This window comes from Micropterus salmoides, unplaced genomic scaffold (genome assembly GCF_014851395.1).
Source record: "Micropterus salmoides isolate LMB-PRFRI ecotype aquatic unplaced genomic scaffold, ASM1485139v1 Ms_hic_scaffold_2, whole genome shotgun sequence".
NCBI lineage: Eukaryota > Metazoa > Chordata > Actinopteri > Centrarchiformes > Centrarchidae > Micropterus > Micropterus salmoides.
In genome coordinates this window covers 46,052,332-46,067,207 of record NW_024041150.1, presented here as the reverse complement: position 1 = coordinate 46,067,207, position 14,876 = coordinate 46,052,332, and the positions used below count along the sequence as shown (strand labels likewise).

Below are 14,876 nucleotides of genomic sequence, written 5' to 3'. Positions count from 1 at the left end.
GAGATATACAGTGGGGGAAATAAGTATTTGACCCCTTGCTGATTTTGCAGGTTTGCCCACTTACAAAGAATGCAACAATCTATAATTTTAATCATATGTACATTCTAACAGTGAAAGACAGAATCCCAAAGAAAATTCCAGAAAATCACATCATATGAATTTATAAAAATTGATAACCATCTGATGAGGAAAAACAAATATATGACCCCCTACCAAACAGCAAGTATTCTGGCTCCTACAAGCCAGTTAGTCTTTCTTTAAGACACAGCCCAATCCCAACCAATTATCTACATCAAATACACCTGCCTCACCTCGTTACCTGTATAAAAGACTATAAAAGATCCTGCAGCGCACGCAAGGTCCCCCTGCTCAAGAAGAAACATGTACAGGCCCGCATGAAGTTCGCCATTCACCACCTGGACGACTCAGAAGAGGCCTGGAAGAAGGTGATGTGGTCAGATGAGACCAAAATAGAACTTTTTGGCCTCAACTCAACTCGTCGTGTTTGGAGGGCAAAGAACACCGAGTACAACCCAAAGAACACCATCCCCACCGTCAAGCATGGTGGTGGCAACATCATGCTTTGGGGGTGCTTTTCAGCCAAGGGGACGGGACAACTCCATCGTATTGAGGGGAGGATGGACGGGGCCATGTATCGTGGAATTCTGGACCAACATCTCCTTCCCTCAGTGAGAGAGCTGAAGATGGGTCGAGGATGGGTGTTTCAGCACGACAACGGCCCTAAGCACACCGCCAAAGCAACAAAAGAGTGGCTGAAGAAGAAGCACATCAAGGTTCTGGAGTGGCCTAGCCAGTCTCCAGACCTGAATCCAATTGAAAATCTTTGGAGGGAGCTTAAAATTCGAGTTGCCAGGCGACAACCTCGGAACCTGAATGATTTGGAGGCTGTCTGCAGGGAGGAGTGGGCCAACATCCCTGCCGAAATGTGCACAAACCTTGTCACCAACTATAAAAACCGTTTGACATCTGTGCTGGCCAATAATGGCTTTTCTACAAAATATTAACATGCTGTTTGTCCAGGGGGTCAAATACTTGTTTTTCCTCATCAGATGGTTATCAATTTTTATAAATTCATATGATGTGATTTTCTGGAATTTTCTTTGGGATTCTGTCTTTCACTGTTAGAATGTACATATAATTAAAATTATAGATCGTTGCATTCTTTGTAAGTGGGCAAACCTGCAAAATCAGCAAGGGGTCAAATACTTTTTTCCCCCACTGTATATAAGAATGTCTGCAGACCACAGGATGGACTTCATCCTCCGACCTGCTGGGATGTTGGACGGGTTTATCTGTCCTGATTTGGAATAAACTCTTTTGCACCAACTCCGGCTCCAGAGAAGTTTTTGACTATAATAGAAGTAAGTTTATTAAACTGGTGAAGGTGGGGACCAGGCTTAACTGGCCCAGCCTGGTCGTACATCTGACCCAACAAAATATCCTAGTTCAGACCGGACCTGACTGAAGAAAAGATCCAGGCCGGAGCAGCCGTACATGGCCCCGCTGAACCTGACAGACACCATAATTTACATCCCAGATGTCTCGGACAATATGACTCATGTCGTCTCCCACCTGGATGATCTACAGCACGAGAAGAAGAGTCAGGACTCTTCCGGAAGGAAGAATGTGCTGTTTAAAATGTTGACCCCACTGTTCATCATTCTTGACACGCTGTGTGATCCCTTGTGATAGATCTGTGATCGCCACAGCAATTAAATCATCTATGGGTCAGTACATGCAACTACTAACTGATTCAATAGAGTGGGTCCCACCTTTCAGAGGGGAAGAAAGTGAAGTTGAATCTGAATTATTTCTGAGATTATTTTCTGGTTGTTGAATCATTCACATTCAGTATTTTTTTTTACATTTTATTTATTTCTTATATTCTCACATTGTTACATTCTTACTTAATCACCTTTCATATTAACATATATCAACTTACATCTTACATATATCAACATATTGCATGTAACCAGTGAACTCCTCACCCCACTCACCACCTTAAGAAACCTCCGCTCCTCCACTTCTACCCACTGCCTGCACCAACCAAGGACTAAACTCTCCACCATGGGAGACAGGGCCTTCCAGGCAGTCGCCCCACGGCTCTGGAATGCCCTCCCAGAGCCCCTAAGGGCCCCACAAACTCTGGAGGTTTTTAAGAAGGGCCTAAAGACTTTTCTATTTCAAAAGGCCTTTTAACAGTCATGGTTTTAAATCTTTTGTTATGGTGTTTTATTGCGATTGTTATTTTCTGGAACTGTTTTAACCCCTTGTTGCTGTAGCACTTTGAGATTTCCCTGAAATGTAAAGTGCATTATAAATAAAATTTATTATTATTATTATTATTAACCCTGGACTCATGAGTGATGTGGCTCTGAATCTGTGTAAACAGTCAAATCTCTCCGTTCTGTGTTATCCAGACTTCACGTGTCTCTGTGGGACGATATGATTGACCTAAAACTGGATAAATAACAGGCTCTCCTCACTTATTCGAGCACACTATGTGTGTTGCTGTGAGTCCTTCTGCAGAAGACTTGAATAAAATTCACAGAAAGACAAGTGTTTGCCTGATTTGTTTATTCAAACACACTTTTCCCACCACAACAGCATCTAATATATATATATATATATATATATATATATAGGCTGTATATGTTTTTTGTTGTTATGCCCAACAAACATGGTTTCTGCTACATGCTCCCGTACAGCAGGTGGCGCTGGGCACCTTCAAAAGGTTTCCTGCCGCACATGCGCAGTGACAGCACCTGATCGAGAGAAGCAGCGGCAGCGGAGCCTCGTGAGGCAGGAGAGGAAATATTAGTAAATAAATAAGTCAATAAAGTGACGGACACAGAGTCTGGAGCAGCAGGAGCAGCAGGAGCAGCAGGAGCAGCAGGAGCAGCAGGAGCAGCAGGAGCAGCAGGAGCAGCAGGGATGAACCAGCTGGAGCGGTAAGAGGCCCTGCTAACAGCCCGGAAACACACACACTGTTAAAGGAGCTAACGGAGCTAACAGCTAACAGCTAACAGAGCAAACAGCACGTAGGTCCGCACAGTTAGCTGTTAGCTTCGTTAGCTGTTAGCTCCGTTAGCTGTTAGCTCCGTTAGCTGTTAGCTTCGTTAGCTGTTAGCTTCGTTAGCTGTTAGCGTCGTTAGCTGTTAGCTTCGTTAGCTTCGTTTGCTTCGTTAGCTGTTAGCGTCGTTAGCTGTTAGCTTCGTTTGCTTCGTTAGCTGTTAGCGTCGTTAGCTTCGTTTGCTTCGTTAGCTATCAGTAAATAACTTAATGCTGCTGATTAATGAGATAAAATTACTGTGAAGTAAAGTGTAGTACTGTGACAGGAGTACACAGAGTAACGTGTCTGATATTTGTACTCAGGTGAAGTAGTACAAATAAAGTGTAGTACTGTGACAGGAGTACACAGAGTAACGTGTCTGATATTTGTACTCAGGTGAAGTAATATGAAGTGTAGTACTGTGACAGGAGTACACAGAGTAACGTGTCTGATATTTGTACTCAGGTGAAGTAATATAAAGTGTAGTACTGTGACAGGAGTACACAGAGTAACGTGTCTGATATTTGTACTCAGGTGAAGTAGTACAAATAAAGTGTAGTACTGTCACAGGAGTACACAGAGTAACGTGTCTGATATTTGTACTCAGGTGAAGTAATATAAAGTGTAGTACTGTGACAGGAGTACACAGAGTAACGTGTCTGATATTTGTACTCAGGTGAAGTAATATAAAGTGTAGTACTGTCACAGGAGTACACAGAGTAACGTGTCTGATATTTGTACTCAGGTGAAGTAATATAAAGTGTAGTACTGTGACAGGAGTACACAGAGTAACGTGTCTGATATTTGTACTCAGGTGAAGTAATATAAAGTGTAGTACTGTGACAGGAGTACACAGAGTAACGTGTCTGATATTTGTACTCAGGTGAAGTAATATAAAGTGTAGTACTGTGACAGGAGTACACAGAGTAACGTGTCTGATATTTGTACTCAGGTGAAGTAGTACAAATAAAGTGTAGTACTGTCACAGGAGTACACAGAGTAACGTGTCTGATATTTGTACTCAGGTGAAGTAATATAAAGTGTAGTACTGTGACAGGAGTACACAGAGTAACGTGTCTGATATTTGTACTCAGGTGAAGTAATATAAAGTGTAGTACTGTGACAGGAGTACACAGAGTAACGTGTCTGATATTTGTACTCAGGTGAAGTAATATAAAGTGTAGTACTGTGACAGGAGTACACAGAGTAACGTGTCTGATATTTGTACTCAGGTGAAGTAATATAAAGTGTAGTACTGTGACAGGAGTACACAGAGTAACGTGTCTGATATTTGTACTCAGGTGAAGTAATATAAAGTGTAGTACTGTGACCGGAGTACACAGAGTAACGTGTCTGATATTTGTACTCAGGTGAAGTAGTACAAATAAAGTGTAGTACTGTCACAGGAGTACACAGAGTAACGTGTCTGATATTTGTACTCAGGTGAAGTAATATAAAGTGTAGTACTGTGACAGGAGTACACAGAGTAACGTGTCTGATATTTGTACTCAGATGAAGTAATATAAAGTGTAGTACTGTGACAGGAGTACACAGAGTAACGTGTCTGATATTTGTACTCAGGTGAAGTAATATAAAGTGTAGTACTGTGACAGGAGTACACAGAGTAACGTGTCTGATATTTGTACTCAGGTGAAGTAATATAAAGTGTAGTACTGTGACAGGAGTACACAGAGTAACGTGTCTGATATTTGTACTCAGGTGAAGTAATATAAAGTGTAGTACTGTGACCGGAGTACACAGAGTAACGTGTCTGATATTTGTACTCAGGTGAAGTAGTACAAATAAAGTGTAGTACTGTCACAGGAGTACACAGAGTAACGTGTCTGATATTTGTACTCAGGTGAAGTAATATAAAGTGTAGTACTGTGACAGGAGTACACAGAGTAACGTGTCTGATATTTGTACTCAGGTGAAGTAATATAAAGTGTAGTACTGTGACAGGAGTACACAGAGTAACGTGTCTGATATTTGTACTCAGGTGAAGTAATATAAAGTGTAGTACTGTGACAGGAGTACACAGAGTAACGTGTCTGATATTTGTACTCAGGTGAAGTAGTACAAATAAAGTGTAGTACTGTGACAGGAGTACACAGAGTAACGTGTCTGATATTTGTACTCGGGTGAAGTAGTACAAATAAAGTGTAGTACTGTGACAGGAGTACACAGAGTAACGTGTCTGATATTCGTACTCAGGAACTCAGAAACATTAGCATGTTAGCAGCTAGCTAGCAGGCAATGCTAACTGGGGTGCTTCCTGTTTGTGTTTTAGGACAATAGAAGAAGAGGTCGAGGAAGAGTCAGAGTGTCACCATGACAACAGTGACGGGACCAACAACAACAACAACAACAATCGACGCAAGGTAAACAACCAACAACAAACAGGTGAACGTTAGCCCGTCTGTCCCGCAGACGGCGTGTTCAGGGGAACGTTAGCCCGTCTGTCCAGCAGACGGCGTGTTCAGGGGAACGTTAGCCCGTCTGTCCAGCAGACGGCGTGTTCAGGGGAACGTTAGCCCGTCTGTCCAGCAGACGGCGTGTTGAGGGGAACGTTAGCCCGTCTGTCCCGCAGACGGCGTGTTCAGGGGAACGTTAGCCCGTCTGTCCAGCAGACGGCGTGTTCAGGGGAACGTTAGCCCGTCTGTCCAGCAGACGGCGTGTTGAGGGGAACGTTAGCCCGTCTGTCCCGCAGACGGCGTGTTCAGGGGAACGTTAGCCCGTCTGTCCAGCAGACGGCGTGTTCAGGGGAACGTTAGCCCGTCTGTCCAGCAGACGGCGTGTTGAGGGGAACGTTAGCCCGTCTGTCCCGCAGACGGCGTGTTGAGGGGAACGTTAGCCCGTCTGTCCAGCAGACGGCGTGTTGAGGGGAACGTTAGCCCGTCTGTCCCGCAGACGGCGTGTTGAGGGGAACGTTAGCCCGTCTGTCCCGCAGACGGCGTGTTGAGGGGAACGTTAGCCCGTCTGTCCAGCAGACGGCGTGTTGAGGGGAACGTTAGCCCGTCTGTCCAGCAGACGGCGTGTTGAGGGGAACGTTAGCCCGTCTGTCCAGCAGACGGCGTGTTGAGGTGAACGTTAGCCCGTCTGTCCAGCAGACGGCGTGTTCAGGGGAACGTTAGCCCGTCTGTCCAGCAGACGGCGTGTTCAGGGGAACGTTAGCCCGTCTGTCCCGCAGACGGCGTGTTCAGGTGAACGTTAGCCCGTCTGTCCAGCAGACTGCGTGTTCAGGGGAACGTTAGCCCGTCTGTCCAGCAGACGGCGTGTTGAGGGGAACGTTAACCTGTCTGTCCAGCAGACGGCGTGTTGAGGGGAACGTTTACCCGTCTTTCTGTCTCTCCACAGATGGTGTGTTCAGGGGAACGTTAGCCCGTCTGTCGCTCAGACGGCGTGTTCAGGGGAACGTTAGCCCGTCTGTCTCGCAGACGGCGTGTTCAGGGGAACGTTAACCCGTCTTTCTGTCTCTCCACAGATGGTGTGTTCAGGGGAACGTTAGCCCGTCTGTCTCGCAGACGGCGTGTTCAGGGGAACGTTAACCCGTCTTTCTGTCTCTCCACAGATGGTGTCTCCAGGTGTAGGTGAACACCCCCTCCAGTATAACTACACCTTCTGGTACAGCAGAAGAACTCCGAGTCGTCCCGCAAGTTCTCAGAGTTACGAACAAAACATTCGACAGATCGGCAGCGTGGCTTCGGTAAATGCAGTAACACGCTGTAACACACTGGTTATAAGGCGTAGAAGTCTTTATTGTGTTTATAAATCCGTTTCCAAAAGGACGTAGTAATTATGGTCATAAAGGTCAGAAGTTAACGAGTAAGACATTTAAACGTGTGTGTAATTTTCCTTCTTATGTTGAGTTGGTTTGTATGTTAGTAATGTAAGTAAGGACATTATAGTAAGGGCCAAAGACTCGTGCCGGGGGCCGTTAGAGAGTAGAGACCCTCAGTTTTCGGTGTCAGTGTCTTCCAAAGAATAAAAGAGTCCTAGTGGAACAGAAACTGCATTTAGTGTCTTATTTTTTTATTTATAAATTTATTCAGCAAAAGTCTCAGTTTGAAGTCCATAAAGTGTCCCAGCTCACAATCCGGTCGACAGGATCTATCTGCTAACAGGCACCATGTTACCTGTCGCCAGGTGATACCTGTGAGACTCCGCCCCCTGGTTTTTGTTATAGATTCACATGTGAGCAAATCATTTCAGGTAACGCTTTAAACGTTAGAACAGAAACACTCACCACTACAGTCAAATCAGCTGGGACTTCTCTCTGGTTGGACTGGTGGACTTGGGAAGTCACTCGTTAGTTCACTAAGAACTCAGGAAGCCATTTGTTCAGGTGAGTTTCCAGGTGACATCTAGACCATTCCAAACACAAAACAACATTCAGAGTTCAGGAGGACAGGTGGCAGGAAACTCAATCCTTGACACGGTCTTTTAACTTGAAAATGTTTCTATGCCCGTTTACTGATCGATCATCAGGTTCATCAATAATTGAGGTATATGTGTTTGTGTGTGTCTTCAGGTGGAGCAGTTCTGGAGGTTGTACAGTCACCTGGTCAGACCAGGTGATCTGAGTGGACACAGTGACTTCCACCTGTTCAAGGAGGGCATAAAACCCATGTGGGAGGTAACCACACACTAACTGTACTATGCAGGGATTTACCTGGACAGGTCACCCACATGAATCACGCTGATCCTAAACCCGACCCTAATTAAATTAGTCGGTACCTAATTTAAACATAGATTTGTCATGTCATTTTGACATGATTGTCTTGGGGTGTCAATGACGGGCCTGCACAACTTGGGGGGCGTCAGTGACGGGCCTTCATAAGCTTGGGGGGGGGGGGGGCGTCGGTGACGGGCCTGCACAACTTGGGGGGCGTCAGTGACGGGCCTGCACAACCTGGGGGGCGTCAGTGACGGGCCTTCATAAGCTTGGGGGGGGGGGGGCGTCGGTGACGGGCCTTCATAAGCTTGGGGGGGGCGTCGGTGACGAGCCTTTATAACCGTGTTGTGTCTGTCTCACCCATCTCCCCCCCAGGATGACTCTAACCGCAATGGGGGGAAGTGGATCATCCGTCTTCGGAAAGGTTTGGCCAGCCGATTCTGGGAGAACATTATACTGGCCATGGTGGGAGAGCAGTTCATGGTGGGAGAAGAGATCTGTGGAGCCGTGGTCTCCATACGCTTCCAGGTACTAGTATAGTACTACTACTACAGTAGAGACGGTTTAATTCAGCAGGGACAGACAGGATTTATGATTTACAGTCTGACCTGGACCTGATAGGCCTCAGATCCGGATCAGGACTTAGGTAATATAAACTGAGTAACCCCGAGAACCTGTCTGTCTCTACCTGTCTCCCTGTCAGGAGGACATCTTGTCCATCTGGAACAGAACATCTAACGACCAAACGACGACCTCCAGAATCAGAGACACTTTAAGACGAGTGCTGAACCTTCCAACCAACACCATCATGGAGTACAAGACCCACAACGACAGCCTCAGGTACTAATACTGCCACTACTGTAGTACTACTGTAATACACCATCATGGAGTACAAGACCCACAACGACAGCCTCAGGTACTAATACTGCCACTACTGTAGTACTACTGTAATACACCATCATGGAGTACAAGACCCACAACGACAGCCTCAGGTACTAATACTGCCACTACTGTAGTACTACTGTAATACACCATCATGGAGTACAAGACCCACAACGACAGCCTCAGGTACTAATACTGCCACTACTGTAGTACTACTGTAATACACCATCATGGAGTACAAGACCCACAACGACAGCCTCAGGTACTAATACTGCCACTACTGTAGTACTACTGTAATACACCATCATGGAGTACAAGACCCACAACGACAGCCTCAGGTACTAATACTGCCACTACTGTAGTACTACTGTAATACACCATCATGGAGTACAAGACCCACAACGACAGCCTCAGGTACTAATACTGCCACTACTGTAGTACTACTGTAATACACCATCATGGAGTACAAGACCCACAACGACAGCCTCAGGTACTAATACTGCCACTACTGTAGTACTACTGTAATACACCGTCATGGAGTACAAGACCCACAACGACAGCCTCAGGTACTAATACTGCCACTACTGTAGTACTACTGTAATACACCATCATGGAGTACAAGACCCACAACGACAGCCTCAGGTACTAATACTGCCACTACTGTAGTACTACTGTAATACACCATCATGGAGTACAAGACCCACAACGACAGCCTCAGGTACTAATACTGCCACTACTGTAGTACTACTGTAATACACCATCATGGAGTACAAGACCCACAACGACAGCCTCAGGTACTAATACTGCCACTACTGTAGTACTACTGTAATACACCATCATGGAGTACAAGACCCACAACGACAGCCTCAGGTACTAATACTGCCACTACTGTAGTACTACTGTAATACACCATCATGGAGTACAAGACCCACAACGACAGCCTCAGGTACTAATACTGCCACTACTGTAGTACTACTGTAATACACCATCATGGAGTACAAGACCCACAACGACAGCCTCAGGTACTAATACTGCCACTACTGTAGTACTACTGTAATACACCATCATGGAGTACAAGACCCACAACGACAGCCTCAGGTACTAATACTGCCACTACTGTAGTACTACTGTAATACACCATCATGGAGTACAAGACCCACAACGACAGCCTCAGGTACTAATACTGCCACTACTGTAGTACTACTGTAATACACCATCATGGAGTACGAGACCCACGACGACAGCCTCAGGTACTAATACTGCCACTACTGTAGTACTACTGTAATACACCATCATGGAGTACAAGACCCACAACGACAGCCTCAGGTACTAATACTGCCACTACTGTAGTACTACTGTAATACACCATCATGGAGTACAAGACCCACAACGACAGCCTCAGGTACTAATACTGCCACTACTGTAGTACTACTGTAATACACCATCATGGAGTACAAGACCCACAACGACAGCCTCAGGTACTAATACTGCCACTACTGTAGTACTACTGTAATACACCATCATGGAGTACAAGACCCACAACGACAGCCTCAGGTACTAATACTGCCACTACTGTAGTACTACTGTAATACACCGTCATGGAGTACAAGACCCACAACGACAGCCTCAGGTACTAATACTGCCACTACTGTAGTACTACTGTAATACACCATCATGGAGTACGAGACCCACAACGACAGCCTCAGGTACTAATACTGCCACTACTGTAGTACTACTGTAATACACCATCATGGAGTACAAGACCCACAACGACAGCCTCAGGTACTAATACTGCCACTACTGTAGTACTACTGTAATACACCATCATGGAGTACAAGACCCACAACGACAGCCTCAGGTACTAATACTGCCACTACTGTAGTACTACTGTAATACACCATCATGGAGTACAAGACCCACAACGACAGCCTCAGGTACTAATACTGCCACTACTGTAGTACTACTGTAATACACCATCATGGAGTACAAGACCCACAACGACAGCCTCAGGTACTAATACTGCCACTACTGTAGTACTACTGTAATACACCGTCATGGAGTACAAGACCCACAACGACAGCCTCAGGTACTAATACTGCCACTACTGTAGTACTAGTGTAATACACCATCATGGAGTACAAGACCCACAACGACAGCCTCAGGTACTAATACTGCCACTACTGTAGTACTACTGTAATACACCATCATGGAGTACAAGACCCACAACGACAGCCTCAGGTACTAATACTGCCACTACTGTAGTACTACTGTAATACACCATCATGGAGTACAAGACCCACAACGACAGCCTCAGGTACTAATACTGCCACTACTGTAGTACTACTGTAATACACCATCATGGAGTACAAGACCCACAACGACAGCCTCAGGTACTAATACTGCCACTACTGTAGTACTACTGTAATACACCATCATGGAGTACAAGACCCACAACGACAGCCTCAGGTACTAATACTGCCACTACTGTAGTACTACTGTAATACACCATCATGGAGTACAAGACCCACAACGACAGCCTCAGGTACTAATACTGCCACTACTGTAGTACTACTGTAATACACCATCATGGAGTACAAGACCCACAACGACAGCCTCAGGTACTAATACTGCCACTACTGTAGTACTACTGTAATACACCATCATGGAGTACAAGACCCACAACGACAGCCTCAGGTACTAATACTGCCACTACTGTAGTACTACTGTAATACACCATCATGGAGTACAAGACCCACAACGACAGCCTCAGGTACTAATACTGCCACTACTGTAGTACTACTGTAATACACCATCATGGAGTACAAGACCCACAACGACAGCCTCAGGTACTAATACTGCCACTACTGTAGTACTACTGTAATACACCATCATGGAGTACAAGACCCACAACGACAGCCTCAGGTACTAATACTGCCACTACTGTAGTACTACTGTAATACACCATCATGGAGTACAAGACCCACAACGACAGCCTCAGGTACTAATACTGCCACTACTGTAGTACTACTGTAATACACCGTCATGGAGTACAAGACCCACAACGACAGCCTCAGGTACTAATACTGCCACTACTGTAGTACTACTGTAATACACCATCATGGAGTACAAGACCCACAACGACAGCCTCAGGTACTAATACTGCCACTACTGTAGTACTACTGTAATACACCGTCATGGAGTACAAGACCCACAACGACAGCCTCAGGTACTAATACTGCCACTACTGTAGTACTACTGTAATACACCGTCATGGAGTACAAGACCCACAACGACAGCCTCAGGTACTAATACTGCCACTACTGTAGTACTAGTGTAATACACCGTCATGGAGTACAAGACCCACAACGACAGCCTCAGGTACTAATACTGCCACTACTGTAGTACTACTGTAATACACCGTCATGGAGTACAAGACCCACAACGACAGCCTCAGGTACTAATACTGCCACTACTGTAGTACTACTGTAATACACCGTCATGGAGTACAAGACCCACAACGACAGCCTCAGGTACTAATACTGCCACTACTGTAGTACTACTGTAATACACCATCATGGAGTACGAGACCCACAACGACAGCCTCAGGTACTAATACTGCCACTACTGTAGTACTAGTGTAATACACCATCATGGAGTACAAGACCCACAACGACAGCCTCAGGTACTAATACTGCCACTACTGTAGTACTAGTGTAATACACCATCATGGAGTACAAGACCCACAACGACAGCCTCAGGTACTAATACTGCCACTACTGTAGTACTACTGTAATACACCGTCATGGAGTACAAGACCCACAACGACAGCCTCAGGTACTAATACTGCCACTACTGTAGTACTACTGTAATACACCATCATGGAGTACAAGACCCACAACGACAGCCTCAGGTACTAATACTGCCACTACTGTAGTACTACTGTAATACACCGTCGTGGAGTACAAGACCCACAACGACAGCCTCAGGTACTAATACTGCCACTACTGTAGTACTACTGTAATACACCATCATGGAGTACAAGACCCACAACGACAGCCTCAGGTACTAATACTGCCACTACATAACAGTACACACCAGTACTCTGTGTGGTTTCACTAAGAGGAGTGAGTAACGGTACACACCAGTACTCTGTGTAGTTTCACTAAGAGGAGTGAGTAACGGTACACACCAGTACTCTGTGTAGTTTCACTAAGAGGAGTGAGTAACGGTACACACCAGTACTCTGTGTAGTTTCACTAAGAGGAGTGAGTAACAGTACACACCAGTACTCTGTGTAGTTTCACTAAGAGGAGTGAGTAACGGTACACACCAGTACTCTGTGTAGTTTCACTAAGAGGAGTGAGTAACAGTACACACCAGTACTCTGTGTAGTTTCACTAAGAGGAGTGAGTAACAGTACACACCAGTACTCTGTGTGGTTTCACTAAGAGGAGTGAGTAACGGTACACACCAGTACTCTGTGTAGTTTGAAGGTGCGTTAGAAACATGCGTTCGGAGGTCGAGCCGTGGAAACGCGCCGCTAGCTGAGCTTTGGCGAGGAGCTGTTTCTCTGCTACTAACGTGCTGACTGTGTGTTTCAGGGACAACTCGAGCTTCAGGAACACAAAGATTTCACTTTGAAGACATGTCAGCTGACCTCCCTTCTGTCAAATCAGGACGCAGATCATCATCGGGACCCTCTGCTCCGCCATTGGCCAGTGGAGGGGGTGTGTGTGTGTGTGTGTGTGGGACCAATAAAGTGACTGAACTGGACTGAAGCTGTTTCACTGTTTTATTCTTTCTAACGCTAATTACTGAATTCACCAGTTCTACCAGTTTAAACTAGTTTAAATCAGTTTATACCAAGTTTGACCAGTTTAAACCGGTTTCACCAGTTTAAACCAGTTTAAACCGGTTTAACCTCTTGGTACTGGACCTGCCCGGTATTGCTTTTCGCTGTTCTCCTGTTGTCCTTTGTATCGACGGAGACGTCTGGCGGGCCGCCACCTTTGGTGAGGTTACTGAGCTGATAAGTTTCGTTTCTCTTGTCAGATTGAAGTAGAGAAGAAGAGTTTGCTTTGGCGGAGGCGGCCTTTATCGGCCTCTGCTGGCGACCCATAGGAGCTACACAGGCATGCAGGATATCAATCGAATCGTCTCTTCGATATGAAGAGAAAGAGCCCTGTAGGATGTTCTGTTCTTAAGCTGTAGCCTGTCAAGCGTGACTGTTTTAATCATCGTTTTGGAGGCGTTATGTTATTTGGAACGTGGTTGTATGGAGAGAAATACTGTAAGTGAACATATGGACATTCACCTGGTATATTTTGAAAGATTGTGTAATAACTGTTGTATATCACTTTTATTTCATCAAATTTACAGTGACAGGTGTGTTAGATTTGGCAGGGGTCCAGAGAAAACTACGGTGTCCCACACTGTTTTTGTGTATGTGGATTGAAACCAGACGTTAACATACACTAGATAAAAAGACTCGCAAGCTTTTTGTCTGACATGAAATCACTTTTCCTGCTTTATGCCCAGTAGGATTACCAAAATAATTTATATTTGCTAAATGCCAGAATGCCATAATGAGAGAAGGATCTTTTGATTACTTTGGTCAAAGTCAGAAGTTTACATACATTTCATTAGTATTTGGTACCATTGCCTTTAAACTGGATGACTTGGGTCAAACGTTTTGGATATCCTTCCACAAGCTTCTCACAATAGTTGGCAGGAATTTTGGCCCATTCGTCCTGAGTTTGTAGGCCGCCTTGCTTGCACATGCCTTTTCAGCTCTGCCCATTTCAGTGGGATTGAGATCAGGGCTTTGTGATGGCCACTTTGTTATCCTTAAGCCACTTTGGAACTAGTTTGGCAGTATGCTTCGGGTCATTGTCCAATTGGAAGACCCATTTGCGCCCAAGCTTTAACTTCCTGGCTGATGTCTTGAGATGTTGCTTCAGTATTTCCCACATAATGGTCTTTCCTCATGATGCCATCATTTTTGTGAAGTGCACCAGTCCCTCCTGCAGCAAAACAACCCCACACCATGATGCTGCCACCCCTGTATTTCACCGTCGGGATGGTGTTCTCAGACTTGCAAGTTTCCCCCTTTGTCCTCCAAACGTAACAATGGTCATTATGGCCAAACCGTTTGATTCTAGTTTCATCAGGCCAAAGGACATGTCTCTGGAAATTAAGGTCCTTGTCCCTGTGTGCACTTGCAAACTGTAATCTGGTTTCTTTTGG

At 45.4% G+C, this 14,876-nt stretch overlaps 1 protein-coding gene across 3 annotated transcripts; it reads left to right on the top strand.

Annotated features, from left to right (window-relative positions):
* The first annotated feature begins 2,780 nt into the window (after positions 1-2,780).
* eif4e2rs1 (eukaryotic translation initiation factor 4E family member 2 related sequence 1) lies at positions 2,781-13,403 on the top strand. Of its 3 annotated transcripts, none has more exons than XM_038731542.1 (8): positions 2,783-2,881; positions 2,918-2,972; positions 5,364-5,454; positions 6,645-6,779; positions 7,605-7,709; positions 8,124-8,276; positions 8,452-8,588; positions 13,232-13,378. In XM_038731542.1, the coding sequence occupies exons 2-8, from the start codon at positions 2,956-2,958 to the stop codon at positions 13,269-13,271; spliced, it is 678 nt and encodes a 225-aa protein (XP_038587470.1). In that variant the 5' UTR covers positions 2,783-2,881; positions 2,918-2,955; the 3' UTR covers positions 13,272-13,378. The 3 variants fall into 3 exon arrangements, with proteins under 3 accessions (XP_038587469.1, XP_038587470.1, XP_038587471.1); XM_038731543.1 differs by having other exon boundaries at positions 2,788-2,881; positions 2,927-2,972; XM_038731541.1 differs by having other exon boundaries at positions 2,781-2,972; positions 13,232-13,403.
* Positions 13,404-14,876: the final 1,473 nt, after the last annotated feature.